Source organism: Somniosus microcephalus, chromosome 10, assembly GCF_052327205.1.
Source record: "Somniosus microcephalus isolate GS21.2 chromosome 10, FLI_Smic_1.0, whole genome shotgun sequence".
Lineage (NCBI taxonomy): Eukaryota > Metazoa > Chordata > Chondrichthyes > Squaliformes > Somniosidae > Somniosus > Somniosus microcephalus.
This window is the reverse complement of record NC_140996.1, coordinates 104,107,336-104,124,758: the sequence shown is the minus strand read 5'-3', so window position 1 is coordinate 104,124,758 and position 17,423 is coordinate 104,107,336. Positions and strand designations below refer to the sequence as shown.

Below are 17,423 nucleotides of genomic sequence, written 5' to 3'. Positions count from 1 at the left end.
CTGCTTACGGACCCCCCGTCTTTTTTCCAGCGAGTAGAAGAAGGGGGAGCCGCGGTCCAGGTCCCGCAGGAGCTGGATCCGCGACCTCACGTACGCGCCTCGGGACCCGACGAGCTGCAGGTCCTTCAGCGCGCCCTTCTTCTCTTCGTACACCTTCCGCAGGGCCGGGTCCTCGACGACCTGACCGAGACGGGACTCCAGGTCGAGCACCTCCTTCTCCAACCGCCCGACCCGGGCCTCCCGCCTCTTGGTCGACCCCTTCGCATACTCCTGACAGAAGAGACGGATGTGAGCCTTGCCCACATCCCACCATAGCCTCAAGGAGGGTAAGCCCCCCTGCTTCCTTCTCCAGTCGGCCCAGAATCGACGAAACGAATCCCGGAACCGTGCGTCCTCCAGCAGCAGGTTGTTAAAATGCCAGTACACGGACCCCCCCCGCGCGCGCAGCGGAGCGAGCTCCGCCCACACCAGGTGGTGGTCCGTGCACGGCACCGGCCGCATGGAAGCTGCCGGAACGCAGGAGACGAACGCCCGGGAAATGTAGAGGCGGTCGATTCTGGACCTTCCTCCCCCAGACCTCACGCTAGTGAAGGCGCTGGAGTCGGGGTGGAGATTTCGCCAGACGTCCACCAAGTCGAAGGACCCAACCAGGTCCCTCAACTTCTCCATCGCCGCCGGGCTTCGCGGGGGACCCGAACGGTCCCTCGCCTCGAGGGTGCAGTTAAAATCCCCCCCGAGGATGACGCACTCGCCCACGTCGATGGAGCCCAAGAGAGCGGACACTTCTTCGAAGAAGCGCACTTGCTGCGCACTGGTCTGAGGGGCGTACACGTTCACTAGATGGAGCGGCACGCCCCCCAGGCGAACAGTGACATGGAGCAAGCGGCCCGGCACGTGCTCCTTGACCCCCAAGATCTCCGGCTGAAAATGCGGGGCCAGCAAGATAGCCACCCCGCTGGAATTGTTGGAGAGGTGACTCATGCTGACCCCTCCTTGCCACTCCAGGAGCCACGTGGCTTCGTCTCCCGGAACGGTGTGGGTTTCTTGCAGGAAGCACACCGCATACTTCCCGTCCCGAAGGACCGAGAAGTTATTGAATCTGCGGCGCGCCTCCCTGCTGCCGTTGATGTTGAGGCTGGCTATGGTTATCTTCATGTCAGAAGCATAGTGCAACCTCTACCTACACCTAACGGGGCGAGGAAGCGCAGCCGCTGGTCCGCCGCCACTTCCTCAGCAGCCCAGTGAGAAACGTTGTGAGCCGACGCAGCTCGAGCGGGTTCACACCCTCGTCTGCGCCCAAGATCTTAACGGCGGCGCGGACGGAATCGATGAGCAGCGCCAGCTCCGACCACCTGTCGAGGGCCAGCCGGACCTTATTGCGCTGACCCAGGCACGCGGCCATAAAATCCCGGAGTTCCCTTACGGAAATGAGGGGAGACTCGGCAAGGGGCACGAGGTCATCCATCGCCACGTCGGCGCTGGAGTCCGAATCGTCCTCCGTGCCCATCACCGAGTCCCCATCCTCCTCCAGGGGGTCGTCACCAGCGGCCGACCCGTCCGCCGCGCAGTGCGAAGCGAACGACTCGGCCGCGCCAGCCAGCCCCGCCTCCGCCCGGATCCCACCCCCAGGATCGGCGGCAGAGGATTTCTCCCTGGGCTCCTCTAGGGGTGCCGGGCCAGAAGACGGCGGCGGTTCAGAGCTCCCCTCCGCCTCAGACGCCGGAACGACCGGAGAAACCGGGGAGAGAACAATTTCCAGCTCCTCCAGTACGTCCGGCACCAGAGACGCAGCCAGGGGGCCATCCTCCTCCCCGCCACCAACCTCCGACCCAGCGGACGGGGGGTTTTGAATTAAAAGCTCTACCAGGACGAGCATCCCCTGGGAGACGTCCGGGTCGTATTGGGAGAGCTCATTAACCTCGAGCTCGCCCGACCCAGCCCCCAGGCTGCCCGACCCGGCGAGGGGTAACGACACCGATAAAAGGTCAACTTCAATTACTGCCGCGGGTTGTTCCGCAACCCCCCCCACGGGCAGGGTCTCATCCCCATCCCCGGGAGGCACGTGCTGGACAGACACATCTGCCTCAGCCTCCCGAGGGACAGGCGACCCCTGCCGATCGCTGGTGATGACGACAGCGCTGGGGGGGCGGGGGGGCGCAGTACCCGCGGCGGGCGACGACTCCCCCTGCTCGGAGGGACCTTCCTCCTCCCGGTCCTCCTCCTCATCCAGGGGGTCGCGCCTTCTTTTTAGCACGGAGGGAGCGAGGGAGACCTCCATGTCTGCAAAGGCCTCCTCCTCGACTCCCTCCGGCGGAGCAGGTTTGTCGGGTTCCTCGGGCCCGAGCCCGGCCGCAGGTATTGGCATTACCGCTGCGGCGGTTGCGGCCACAGGCTCGGGCACGGGGCCCCTGCCGCTCACATCTGCCCTGATCAACTCCGCGAGGAGCGCGGGTGTAAGGGGCTCAAGGGGCAAGGGCTCACCATCCACGGGGGGACCTGCCCTAAGGTGCTTCTTTTTTCCCCGCGCCTTCTTTCCGGCCGGACACGCTCCCTCCCCCCCGCCGGAGGCCTTGGTGGCATCGGCCCCCGACGTCAACCGCGCATCAGACGTACTTGACGCGCGGGCAGATCCGGGGGGAAGGGCAGCGGCGGCGGCGCCAGCCTCGGCCGCACGAGATGATCCGGCGGCCTTGGAGGCAGGGCAGTTCCTCCTGATGTGCCCCACCTCCCTGCAGGCATGGCACCTCACACCGTCCGACGTCCAAAAGGCGCGGTAGGCGGTCCCCTCGTGGAGGACGACGAACGCCCCTTCAGTGTCCTCCTCCCGCGCCAGCTGGAGGAACAGCTGGCGCCGGAAGGAGAAGACGTGGCGAAGGCTGGCCTCCCGGAAGCCGAGCGGGATGGGCGTGATCCCCGACCTCACCTCCCCAAGTTGTCGCAAATGGGGAAGGAGGAGCTCACCAGGAACATAGGGCGGGACGTTGGAAATAATGATCCTCTGTGCGGTGGCCTCGAGAGGATCCACCGGCAGGAAGGTCCCGCCCACGGTGAGCCCCTTGGCGACAGCCAGGGACACCGCCCGCTCCGACCCCAGGAAGAACACAGCCTTCCCATACATTTTCGAGGCCGCGACGATGGCTGAGGGGCCGACAACCCCAGCCATGGCCTTGACGCAGGCCTCGATGGTCATAGTGGGGTGAGCGTAGCTCTTCACCCCAAGCTTTTTTGTTATTAATCGAAAAGGTGACGGGGCAGCAGGAACAGCGGGAGCAGCTGTGGCTGTGGCTACCACTCTCGCATAGGTCCCGGCTGGCCCCGCCACCGGCGAAGATGCAGTCGCCATTCTGGGGTGCTTTTTTTAAGGGCTACACTCACCCCAAGTCACAGGCCTGAAGGTGTTAATGGCCTCGGTGTATATATATATTTTTTTGTCCTCTATTGAGCAGAGGGAGCTGATTAAAATGAGGACACACCTCTCTCCTTATTGATTTAAATTGGGAGAGGAGCCCTCGCCCCTCTGCTCAATTGGCAATTAATAAAATAGATGAAACTAAGGTGCCTTAGAAAGACAGGCAGAGAGAGACAAAGAGAGAGAGAGAGAGGTGGGGGGGTGGGAAGGAGGGAGGCCGCAAAGGGGAGTGTTGCCACTCGGGATGGTGGGTGGGTGTAGGCAGGGTTGCACTCTCCGATGGAAAAAGTCTTTGGTGATGGTGGTCTTCTGGCAGGGGGAGAAGACGTCTTCACCTGGAAAAGCTGGAGAAGCCCAGGCTTAGTCCTGCAACAGGTCTTAACGATGTAATTAAATTAAATTAAGGACTTCACCTTGGGCAGCTCCAAGCTCTCCCAGGGCAGGCAATAGAAGGGATGCTAATTAGTGGTGTGTGTGGCCTAGCTTTTAACAAGAGCACACACACACACACACTACACCCCTTGATGATCCGGCCTTGCTTCTTCTTTTCTCCCCCCACCTAAAATACAAAGTCTTGGGAGAGTGCCCCAAATAACACCCACCTGTAGATGTTCCGGATGAAGTTTTCTTCCCTCCTTTCAAGCAGTTGGTTTCTCTCCCCTCTCTCCCTCTCCTGAAGTGGAGGCCAAATTGGGGAGGCAGTGATAGGAAGGCCTCTCCCCTGGTTGATGTTGATGTAGGCCTCCTTTCTCCTTCTCCTCCTCTGTCCTCTCTCTCCAGGCACCTCAGTTGATGTAATGATGGTGGAGTTGGTGGTGGTGGTCCAACGTTCTCCTCCTCTTCCTGGTCAGGGGACCACCACTTTAATCCACTCTCCAAAGTCTGGCTGCTCCCTCTGCTCGTGCTTGCAGCTGAACAGAGGGTAACTTAAGACTGCAATGCAGAAGCCTGCTATGGCTTTATATACAGGGTTGGTCACTGCCGGTACTGCAGTATAGAATCAGTTCTTCTCTTAAAGGCACATACACAACACATTCATGGACTCAATGTTTTTAATAGCCGTGGATGCGCACTCAAAATGGCCTGAGGTCATCAAAATGTCCTCCATCACCACGGAGAAAACTATTGTAGTCCAACGGACCATTTTTGCCAGGAATGGCTTGCCAGAACAGATTTGCTCCGATAACGGACCACAGTTTGTGTCCGAAGAGTTCCGGAGGTTTATGAAGAAGAATGGGGTAAGGCATTACACATCCACCCCGTATCATCCAGCCACAAATGGATTGGCTGAGAGGTTCGTACAAACCTTTAAGAAGGCAATAAAGGCTATGTACAATGACAACATTCCGCTGCAGCATAAGGTGGACAAGTTCCTGTTCGCCTTCCGGAATGCGACACTTGCAGTCACCAACCAGGCACCGGCCATGATGTTCTTTAACCGAAGGTTAAGATCTCGCCTGGCTTTGCTCAGACCAAACGTACGAAGAGATGTTGAGAGTAAGCAATTCCAGCACATCCATGAGAAGCCAACAAGGAGCGTCAATGTAGGGCAACCAGTCTTGGCCCGCGACTACCGAACAGAAAAATGGCAGCCAGGAACGATATGCACACGGCAAGGGCCCACGAATGTACACAGTGGACGTTGGGAAGAACATCGTGAGACGCCATGCTGACCAGATTCTAGAGTCACAGGAACAAGTCAACCCCATGTCTCGCCCATACGTACCTGGTGAGGAACCCGACGTACAGGTCGCATCTACCCCAGAAACAGCAGCATCGGAAGCTGATGACCCAACCGACGACAGGGTGCCAGAATCGCCTCCGCACCAAGAGCGAGACACTCGGGAAAGGCGCTATCCAGAAAGGATCAGGAAGCCTCCCCAAAGACTGAATTTATAAATAGACTATTTTCAGCTAATGTTGCATGTTAAAAGTGTTAATTGTAATTAGTTTGATATTTAATTGTTCAATGAGTGTTATGGTACTGTTAATCTAAAAGGGGAGGAATTGTAATGTATATACCTTTTTAAGGGGGGAACTACTTTTTACAGCTCATGTATACTGCAGTACCAGCAGTAACCACACCTGTATATAGCACTGAGTAGTAATCTGTACAGTTCAGTTCCAGAGTGAGCCACGTTGAGTAAACACCTGTTGTACCGTTCCCCTGCAGTCTTGTGTCTTATTACTCTCGGACACAACACATAACATCTGTCGCCAAGACTCTAAACAGGAGGGGTGAGACTGTCTGTCAGTTTTTACATTTAATTTAATTTGTGTCCACCATTTATCTTTCATCCCTCCCATAAGTGTCTTCTGTTATCCCATTCCCTTTTAGTGAGATTTGAAACATTGACATTAAGCCAACTAGTAAGGAAATGGATTGAGGCTGCAATAAAGAGTAGGGAGGGGGCATCCTGCCGATTAATGTCACAGCAGATCATACAATCTTGGTTATTTGCAATAAAATTTTAAATTGAGGTACTGTGCATACGGTTTCCTCCGGGTGCTCCGGTTTCCTCCCACAGTCCAAAGATGTGCGGGTTAGGTTGATTGGCCATGATAAAAAATAAAAAAATAAAAAAATTAGCCCTTAGTGTTAGGGGGTTTTAAATACGCGGGGTTACGGGGATAGGGCTTGGGTGGGATGGCTGTCGGTGTCGGGACCGGGTGCTAGGGTTTGGATGATCAGCCACGATCTCGTTGAATGGCGGAGCAGGCTCGAAGGGCCGAATGGCCTACTCCTGCACCTAGTTTCTATGTTTCTATAAAGTTGTTGAAATGGTAAAAGGGATTGTTCACGCTCCGGAACTGCAGTCTTAAAAAAGTTATTCAATTTCTACCTTGATACTATTAATTTGTCTCTATTATGTTGTATGAATTAGACTGACATGCATTACTTTTGCTAATTTACTTTCCACAGGAGTTGAGATTAATTAAAAATGATGCACTGGATATCCAGCTAAAAGTATTTGATGAGCACAAAGAAGAAGACATGATTGAGTTTTCACATCGCTTAGGAGATATTCGCTCTGAACTAGAATATCCTTTTTCTGCATAACAGAAGTGTCATAATTGATGTGCCTCAATAACTTCAAGACTCAAAGTTAACTGAATAAAACAAGGCTTTTATTAGCAAAGAAAAGATGCCTGTGTCTTCACCTAGCTTCACCTAGCATGCTGCTGTTCTGCTGCAAGACAAGCCTGGGCTTGTCTTAAGTAGGGCCAGGTATGGGCGGAGCCGACACACAAAGGGGGCAGTGCACTATACACAATACAAGGTAAGACACCGGAGCAGGCAATACAATATATGTAGTTAACTACAGAGTCTGATGAATGATATATTTCATCACATTCACCCCTTCTACAGATTTAGTCTGTCCAGGGGTGTGATAGTCCTCTGTGACCGACGTAACTGTTGCGGTGCCGGCTGGGTGTCCCGGGTGGTCTCCTGGGTCTCTGCCGGGGGCGCCACCGGGGTTGTTGAAGGAGTAGGTGGTGCGGGTACCGTTGGCTGGTGTTCTTCCAGGGGTGATGAAAGAATAGTGGGTGGGTAATAGTTGTTGTTGTTGTAGTCGTTGTCGTCGTTACCGGTTGGGGCGAGGTCTTTTATGGACACAGTGTCCTCCCGTCCGTCGGCGTGCCGGACATACGCATATTGTGGGTTGGCGTGGAGCAGGTGCACTGGCTCCACGAGAGGGTCTGTCTTGTGGCCCCTCACATGCTTCCGCAAAAGTATCGGACCTGGGGTGGAGAGCCATGACGGTATGGATACGCCTGAGGTGGATTTCCGGGGAAACACAAACATTAGCTCATGAGGCGTGGCATTAGTGGCGGTACACAATAGTGACCGTATTGAGTGTCGCACATCTGGGAGGACTTCCTGCCAGCGGGAGATAGGGAGGCCCTTGGTCCTTAGAGTTAGGGTGACTGCCCTCCATACTGTCCCGTTCTCTCGCTCCACCTGACGGTTACCCCGGGGGTTGTAGCTGGTGGTACGGCTCGTGGCAATCCCCTTGGACAGCATGTACTGGCGTAGCTCTTCACTCATGAAGGACGCCCCCCTATCCGTGTGGATATAGCTTGGCATACCGAACAGGCAGAACAGGCTGTTGAGGCATTTAATGACCGTGACGCTGGTCATGTCTGGGCAGGGGAAGGCGAATGGGAAACGGGAGTATTCGTCCACAATGTTCAGGAAGTAAACATTGCGGTCGACGGACGGGAGGGGGCCCTTGAAATCTAAGCTAAGCCGCTCAAAGGGCCGTGTAGCTTTGATTAGGTGGGCTCTATCAGGGCGGTAGAACCGAGGCTTGCACTCAGCGCAAGTGCGGCAGTTCCTGGTCAGGGACCAAACTTCCTCAATCGAGTAGGGTAAGTTGCGGGACTTTATGAAATGGAACTGCCGTGTGACCCCTGCGTGGCAGAGGTCGTTGTGGAGGGTCTGTAGCCGATCCCCGGTGGCGTTGGCACACATCCCTCGTGAGAGGGCGTCGGGGGATTCGTTAAGGGCCCCCGGCCGGTCTATGATGTCGTACTCGAAGGTGGAGAGCTCGATCCGCCACCTAAGAATCTTATCATTTTTAATCTTCCCCCTCTGTTTATTATTGAACATAAACGCTACCGACCGCTGGTCGGTAAGTAGGGTGAAGCGTTTGCCGGCTAGGTAGTGCCGCCAGTGGCGCACTGCCTCCACGATGGCTTGGGCCTCCTTTTCCACGGAGGAGTGTCTGATCTCGGGCCCCTGGAGGGTCCTCGAGAAGAAAGCTACGGGCCGCCCCGCCTGGTTGAGGGTGGCCACCAAGGCAAAGTCAGACGCATCACTTTCCACTTGAAATGGAGTGTTCTCGTCCACTGCCTGTCGCGTGGCCCGCTCAATATCCTGCTTAATGCTTTTGAAGGCAGCATAGGCCTCAGCAGAGAGCGGGAAAGAGGATGCTTTCAAGAGGGGGCGGGCTTTATCGGAGTAGTTGGGGACCCATTGGGCATAATACGAGAATAACCCCAGGCACCTTTTCAGGGCTTTGGGAGCGTTGGGCAGGGGCAGCTCCCGTAGGGGGTGCAATCGGTCGGGGTCTGGTCCGATTTCCCCATTCTCCACCACGCTGCCTAGTATGCAGAGGCGCGTGGTGTTGAAAACGCACTTGTCCTCGTTGTAGGTGAGGTTGAGTTTTTGTGCGGTTTTCAAGAACCTCTCGAGGTTCGAGTCGTGATCCTGCTGGTTGTGACCACAGATGGTGACGTTGTCGAGATAGGGGAAGGTTGCCTGCAAGTGGTGGTCATCGACCATGCGGTCCATCTCCCTCTGAAAGACCGAGACCCCATTCGTCACCCCAAAGGGGACTCTGAGGAACTGGTAGAGGCGTCCGTTTGCCTCGAAGGCGGTGTACGAACGGTCCTCTGGTCTGATGGGGAGCTGGTGATACGCTGACTTGAGGTCGATGGTGGAGAACACCCGGTATTGGGCGATTTGGTTCACCATCTCGGATATGCGGGGTAGCGGGTAGGCGTCTAGTTGGGTATAGATGTTGACTGTTTGACTATAGTCAATCACCATCCGCTTCTTCGCGCTACCCCTCACCACCACCACTTGGGCGCGCCACGGGCTGTTGCTGCGTTCAATAATGCGCTCCCTCAGGAGCCTGTCTACCTCGGTCGCGATAAACCGCCTGTCCTCCCAGCTGTACCTCCTGCTTTTGGTCGCTATTGGCCGGCAGTTAGGGGTAAGGTTTGCGAATAGCGAAGGCGGCTTTACCTTCAGGGTAGCCAGACCGCACACTGTGAGGGGCGGCTGGGTTCCACCGAAATTGAGCGTGATGCTTTGGTGGTGGCACTGAAAATCCAGGCCCAAGATCACGCTCACACATAAATCCTTCATAATTAACAGTTTAAAATTATTATATACAGTGCCTTTAACGGACAATCGTACCGCGCAGTAACCCGCAATAGTCGATATCTGGGTTTTGTCGGCCATAGAGATCCTGCCCTGAGTAGGGACTATAGTTAGAGAGAGTCGTTGTACCAGATCAGGGTGAATGAAGCTCTCTGTGCTCCCGCTGTCAGTTAAACATTTAACCTTGCACCCGTTTACCTCGATGTCCACCATCGATTTGGACAGTGGGTGCGGTCTGGACTGGTCCACTGTGATCGACGCCACTGTAGGGCCCTGAGCAGTACAAGATGGTGGGCCACACGAGGCCGGGTAAGATGGCGTCCACGATGTCTGCTCGCGAGATGGTGGACCCCACGAGGTCGGACAAGATGGCCGCTCCCACGGCGCGCACGCGGCGGTGGCGGTTGAGTTTCCCTCTGCACACCTTTCCAAAGTGCCCCTTCTTACCGCACTTACAGCAGGTGGTGCCTTTCGCCGGGCACAGGTTCCTGGTGTGCTTCGGCTGCCCGCAGAAGTAGCATTTGGGGCCCCGATGCGTCGCGGCGGTCGTAGGGCTTCTGGGGGGAGAGCAGGGCCCCGACGGAGTTGGGCTACCGGGCGGGGAAGCAGAGGCGGCGTGGGCCGCGCGGCCTGACTAGTAGGAGTCAGAGTTCTTCTGAGCCACATCCAGCGATCGCGCTGTGTCCACAGCCTGTGTCAGATCGCGGCCCGTTTTCTCTAGCAGTCTCTGCTGGATGTAATTCGAGCTAAGGCCTGAACAGCAGCATGCTAGGTGAAGCTAGGTGAAGACACAGGCATCTTTTCTTTGCTAATAAAATTGATGCGCCTCAATAACTTCAAGACTCAAAGTTAACTGAATAAAACAAGGCTTTTATTAGCAAAGAAAAGATGCCTGTGTCTTCACCTAGCATGCTGCTGTTCTGCTGCAAGACAAGCCTGGGCTTGTCTTAAGTAGGGCCAGGTATGGGCGGAGCCGACTCACAAAGGGGGCGGTGCACTATACACAATACAAGGTAAGACACCGGAGCAGGCAATACAATATATGTAGTTAACTACAGAGTTTGATGAATGACATATTTCATCACAATAACTATTCTGTAAACTGGCATATTATTACAGATGAAAGCAAAAAAATCACCTGCAGTGGTTTATCAAAGGATAAGTAGTGCTAAAAATATTTTCAATGGAAAATGCACTGAGCTGTGTTCAATTTCACAAAATATGATACAGCAGATAATCTTTTTCCTTACCCAGCAAAATGCTTTTATTTTATTGTTCGAGCTTGTCTTAACCCCGATCCATAATACTACACTGTGAGACAAAACTAGTACGCCCAAAGGCAGGGTGGCTGGATACACAATTGAAATCTTTGAGATATCACGCACCTTGTTATGTTTGTTTTCAGTCACTTTCAGAAACTTTGAAGGCATGAAAAAACATCATAGCAATGAATAACCAAGTCAGCAACAAGGAATAGTAATTGAACATCTTCACAAGGATGAGCAGATCTGTTGGACGAGACTAATTTGAATTGAATAAAACACCTTCAGGATCATATGTTGCCTGCAAAAACGAATTAAAAATAAAATAGTTCTAAAACTAACTGTGTTAGATAGGATATTGATTCAGTGACGACAAAGGTACAGCAATATATGCCCAGGTCAGGATGGTGTGCGACTTGGAGGTGAACATGGAGGAGGAGATCCCGTGACACTGCTGCTGTGGTCCTTCTCAGTGGCAGTTTGCAGGAGAGAGGTGAAGTCCAAGTAACCTTTGTGAGTTGCTGCAGTGCATCCTATAGATCATGCAGACATTGATGGTGGAGGGAGTGTCTATTGAGTCCAGTGACGGTGCACCAATCAAGCAAACTGCTAAACCCTGGTTGCGTTGAACCTTCGCGTGGCACGCGTTATCTCCGATACAAACAAGATGATTGTGGTCAGAGATCAGTTACTACATCCCCTAGACATCATGCAGGAGTTACCCAGGGAGCATCCTTGGCCCAGCCATCTCGAGCTGCTTCATCAGTGAGTATGATAGAATGCTCACCACTCGCCTGGATGGGTGAAGCTGCAACAGCACACAGGTAACGCAACTCCATCCAGGACCTAGCAGTTTGCTTGGGAACACTATCGCCTCCTTGTTCCCCTCCAAGTCATAGAGTTATAGAGCACAGAAAGAGGCCCTTCGGCCCATCGTGTCTGCGCCGTCCATCTAATCCCATTTTCCAGCATTTGGTCCATAGCCTTGTATGCAGTGGAATTTCAAGTGCTCATCCAAATGCTTCTTGAATGTTGTGAGGGTTCCTGCCTCTACCACCCTTTCAGGCAGTGAGTTTCAGACTCCAACCACCCTCTGGGTGAAAAAGCTCCTCCTCAAATCCCCTCCAAACCTCCTGCCCCTTACCTTGAATCTATGCCCCCTTGTTATTGACCCCCCTACTAAGGGGATAAGTTCCGCTTTATCTACCCTATCTATGCCCCTCATCATTTTGTACACCTCAATCAGGTCCCCCCTCAGCCTTCTTTGCTCCAAGGAAAACAACCCCAGCCTGTTTAGTCTTTCTTCATAGCTGAGGCGCTCCATCCCAGGTAACATCCTGGTGAATCTTCTCTGCACCCTCTCCAAAGCAATCACATCCTTCCTATAGTGAGGCGACCAGAACTGCACACAGTACTCCAGCTGTGGCCTCACCAGCGTTTTGTACAGCTCCATCATAACCTCCCTGCTCTTATATTCTGTGCCTCGGCTAATGAAGGCAAGTATCCCATATGCCTTTTTAACCACCTTATCTACCTGTTCCGCTGCCTTCAGGGATCTATGTACATGTACACCAAGGTCCCTCTGACCCTCTGTACTTCCTAGGGTCCTACCACTCATTGTGTATTCCCTTGCCTTATTTGTCCGTCCAAAATGCATCACCTCACACTTTTCAGGGTTAAATTCCATTTGCCACTTTTCCGCCCATCTGACCAACCCGTTTATATCGTCCTGTAGCCTGAGGCTTTCCTCCTCGCAATTTACCACCCCACCAATTTTCGTGTCATCTGCGAACTTACTGATCATACCTTTTACATTCTCATCCAAATCATTTATGCAGATCACAAACAGCAAGGGACCCAGCACCGATCCCTGAGGTACCCCACTGGACACAGGCTTCCAGTCACAAAAGCAACCTTCGACCATCACCCTCTGCCTCCTGCCACTCAGCCAGTTTAGGATCCAACGCGCCAAGGCACCCTGGATCCCATGGGCTCTTACCTTCTTGACCAGTCTCCTATGCGGGACTTTGTCAAAAGCCTTACTGAAGTCCATGTATACCACATCCACAGCATTTCCCTCATCCACACACCTAGTCACCCCCTCGAAAAATTCAATCAGATTGGTCAGACATGATTTACCCTTGACAAAGCCATGCTGACTATCCCCGATTAATCCTTGCCTCTCCAAGTGGAGACTAATTTTGTCCCTCAGAATTTTTTCCAATAATTTCCCTACCACAGATGTTAGGCTCACTGGCCTGTAATTCCCTGGTTTATCCCTGCTACCCTTCTTGAATAATGGTACTACGTTAGCTGTTCTCCAGTCCTCTGGTACATCCCCTGTGGCCAGAGAGGTTCTGAAAATTAGTGTCAGAGCCCCTGCAATCTCCTCCTTTGCCTCACACAGCAGCCTGGGATACATCTCGTCCGGGCCTGGGGATTTATCCACTTTTTGGTCTGCTAAAACCGCTAGTACCTCCTCCCTCTCGATGCTAATATGTTCAAGTATATCACAGTCCCCTTGCCCGATTTCTATGTCTACATCGTCTTTCTCCATAGTGAACACAGATGCAAAAAATTCATTTAAAACTCATTAGTCTCTTCTAAATCGATACAAGGAAGGGCAACTCAAAACCAACCTGCAAAGTGCTGCTCAGTACCCAAAACTCCTTCACACAGCGTTGAATCTCTCCAGAAGTCTCTCGCTCTCTTTCTCAGAATGCGTGGTGCAAAAATGTCACCGACAAAAAAAGGCAGGAAGCGGTCGCCTTTAAATAGCGCTCCTCTAGTCCCTTTCTGACAGCATAACGCTCCCCTCAACCTGTCGTTGCTAGCGGCAGGCGGTAAGGCAGGGGGTGCCACTCAATTTCTGGTCTGGGGCACTAACGGGGCATTGCGCACTCGACTGATGTCACGATTTGCCGGTGCAGGAGATCGTGGCGGTATTGTTTAGCGCTGCCGCAAAATGTCCGGTCAATTTCGCGAGAGGCGCAGATATCGCCGCGCCCGGGCGCTAGTTGCTTTGCGCCCCACTTAGCGCCCTCTTAAGGTGCTAACGGGTGGCGCTACCAACTAAATTTCCCCCCCCATTATGTCTAAGTTTAATATCTTGGGCAAATTATTTAAGCCTTTCTGTGTCATGTTTAAAAATTGTATTTCTAGGTATATACAATTGGCCAGCTGTAAAAACTGTGTGGCTGCCAAAAGGAATCGGAGAAAAATTCTTTTGAGTGTTTGTTTTGTGGCAATTGCAGTTTGGTGGATTTGAAAAATATGTTCGTTCTTGTTGCTTTAGTGTGGATTGCTGGTTCACAATTGGTAGCTTTCTCTGCCTGTTCATATTTTTGGTGAATCAGCATAGTTAATTTCTGATATTAGCTATTTTAGCCAATCAGATAAGTGTAATGAAGAAGAATGTGTGGCAGCTTTCTACAAATGTCTGCAAGATGTGAGACTTTGACTTATTGATCTGTTTCTGATGTGCAAATGTGAAGAAATTTACACTAATAACTTCCAGATTTTGCCAATACACAGTAAATGCAAAAATTATGATTCTAGTCAGAGCTGAAAAAGAAGATGTGACATGGAGAAATTTTGCGAGAAACGTGCATGCTGTCCTGTCTGTCTAGCAGGCTCAAAAGCTGAAGATTGAAAGTGATGTCACAGGTTGCAGCTGTTGCATTAGGTCTTAATTTAATTATGTAATCTATTTCCTGTGTCTTTGAGATATTGATGCTGTCCACAGTGCTGAAGAACATCTGGATTGGTGAAGAGGGAAATATTTTTTCAAAATCCGCTCTATTCTGATTTTGAAATACTGGACGGATGTTTAAAAACCCTGTGAATGTACACTAATTTGTTACTCTGCAATATATTTTCCTTAACCTTGGCTCCACTGAAATAAATGATGTGTATAATATGCTGTCCAACACAGTGAAGAACACCGAAGCTGAAAGTTATTTTCTTTCCATTCTTCAACACATGATGTTGATCAGGAATGACTATTTTGTGAGGTATGGTTTTTTTTTTGTGCTGTTCTGCCTGGATTTGTTCGACAGGTGCCAGCAATCCATTTGCCTAATATATACACAAACTCACCTCACAATCACCTCACTCACTCATGGTGGGGAGCAGGAACCCTAGCAGTTCTTCCATCTTGTTTAAAAACTAAAACTGCCATCAGTTACATAAACACTAATTTTGCGAGGCTGCTTTGGTGGTGCAGAGCCTCATTAGCAGTGTGTGCAGATTGTAAATTGGGCAAACTTAATTAAATGTACTAAAATTATTTAAATAACTCTTGCACTGAATTTAGCAACTTAGGCAAAAGCAAAATGCTGCAGGTGCTGGAAATCTGAAATAAAAATGGAAAATGCTGGAAATACTCAGCAGTTCAGGCAGCATCTGTGGAGAGCGAAACAGTTAATGTTTCAGGTCAATGACCTTTCATCAGACCTGAAACGTTAATTCTGTCTCTCTCTCCGCAGATGCTGCCTGAACTGCTGACTATTTCCAGCATTTTCTGTTTTTACATTAGCAATTTCTGCATTATTTTGTTGCCTGTTGCTCAGCTCACCTCTCAAACACTCTTGGGATCAAACCTGGGGCCTCACTGAATCTTGCTGTGTTTCAGTCCTTTACTGTGTGATGCATTTATCAACTGAGCCACTGGGCGATTCCTTTCAGGACAAAATCAATTTGTTTTTATGTGCTTTCCTTAACTTTACTTTTCTCCCTCTGTCTTATTGTTTGTGGTATCCACTCTTATTCCCTTCTCCCTCCTCCTTTCTCTGTCTCTCTCACTTTCGATCTGTCTCTTTTTTTCTGCATGCCTCTGAGACCATGCAGAGAGAGAGTCTGTATACCTGATACACATTTCCTTCATTCTTTGGTCTCATTTTTTTTTTAACCTTTTTAAGTTAATGTTACTTTTGCTTCTTCCTGATTTTTAGTTCACATTTATTTTCTTGTAAATATATCTCTAATTTGTTAACTAAATTATTCTTTTATGTTTATTCACTGACATGAGTTTGTGGCCATGCTTAAAGGCAGGGAAATATGGGTTGCAAATATAAATGTGTTAGACATCTGCATTGTAGAAAACAAAAACTAGTTTGGAAATACAATTCAACATCAGATTCTCATTATTCACCAATGGTGCATGCCTCTTTATAACATGAAGCTGTATGATGTAATGCAAGGTGGGCATTGTGATGGCTTTCCAGATTTACCTCACAGTTTAAGTGTTTCCAGGGGTATAGGAAAAGACAAAGCTAATTGCTGTCTCCACCTTTGGTAGCCAGTGACTCTCCATCATAACCCCCACCCCCCAACAGCCTATTGTGGATGGGGACTTTGGTAGGCAACATGTCTGGTTTCAATTTGTGGCTGCAGTTGATACTACTTTGGTAGACTTACTTGTTTGCAGAAGTTAAATGAAAGAGGCAATATGTTAGATTACCATCTATAAATATGGTCGTCCTCATTCTTTGCAAGGAGTTTTCTTGCAGTTTATACCATTTTTCTGATTTGGCATCTTTGGAGATTTTCTTTGGCTGTGATGTCTCCATGCTATTGCTGTTGCAATGGATCTTCATGCTATTTCCTTTGGGCAGAGAGCTAAGGACATGTAGCAAAACAAGGCCTTCTGGATAGCAGAGTGGAAAGATATCACTGAACTGTTCAGTACACAAATCTCACTTGGGATAGGGACCAAGTGATATCATTATGGGATGATGGTAGTTCTTACCTTAACATGGAAGTCGAACATCTTTCAAAGAATGAAGAAAACAGACATTGTGGATAATCTAACAGCTTTGCGGTCATAGTACTCTGCATATTAATGTTGGGCATAACCAGAGCAATTTGTGTACTTCAGGTTCACTCTGTAAAGTAAATTGATTTATTTTGCTTTCATTTGTGCTGTAGGCCACAGTATTTCAAGATAATAGAAGAATGTGTTTCCCAGATAGTGTTACACCGCAATGGCATGGATCCTGACTTCACATACCGCAAACGATTAGATGTAGATTTTGGTCATCTTGTAGGTGGGTCTGATTATTTGAACACTACTGTTGTAGAATGAATCTAATTAGACTTGATAGGTTCAGCAGCATGAGGAACATTTCACAGAATCACAGAAACCCCACAGTGCAGATGGAGGCCATTTCGGCCCATCGAGCCTGCACCGACACATATCCCACCCGATCCCCGTAACCCCTACACCAACACATATCCCACCCTATCCCCGTAACCCCACGTATTTAATCCCCCTAACACTAAGGGTCAATTTATCATAGCCAATCAACCTAACCCGCACATCTTTGGACTGTGGGAGGAAACCGGAGCACCCGGAGGAAACCCACGCAAACACGGGGAGAATGTGCAAACTCCACACAGTCACCCGAGGCCGGATTCGAACCCGGGTCCCTGGCGCTGTGAGGCAACAGTGCTAACCACTATGTAGGTTAAAATGTCAATATGACTACGAAACTGGATCAGATGCTTTTCTTCATATTTGCAGATATTTGTGTAGATAAAGCAAGAGTCGATGAGTGTGAACAAAGACTTTCAGAACTGACCAGAAAGGTAAGGAGTACTATCATACCTTTAATGCTGTTGTCATAGGAACATTTTTTTTGTCTTCAGTTGCTTGATGATGTCAAATATAAAGTAAATGTTTCTTTAATGTTGATTTTAAAAAGTTGAGTTGAACAGAAAAATGCTGTGATGGCAGGTTGCCTTTAGGATTTTATTTTGCTGTGCACCAATAATAAACATCATTCCAAATGGGTATAAATAAAAATGTTTTTTTTGTTCTATTAGAGTGGGGGGGCAAGAGGGGTTGAAAACAGATATT

General features: G+C 50.4%; 1 protein-coding gene across 1 annotated transcript in view; it reads left to right on the top strand.

Annotated features, from left to right (window-relative positions):
- Window positions 1–17,423, top strand: part of LOC147111592 (protein diaphanous homolog 3-like) — a 1,088,834-nt gene that overhangs the window by 407,070 nt on the left and 664,341 nt on the right. The window contains exons 11-14 of the mRNA XM_085998659.1: window positions 6,333–6,451; window positions 14,461–14,577; window positions 16,493–16,611; window positions 17,088–17,152. Coding sequence (XP_085854785.1) covers window positions 6,333–6,451; window positions 14,461–14,577; window positions 16,493–16,611; window positions 17,088–17,152 — 420 coding nt within the window. The remainder of the gene's footprint in view (window positions 1–6,332; window positions 6,452–14,460; window positions 14,578–16,492; window positions 16,612–17,087; window positions 17,153–17,423) is intronic.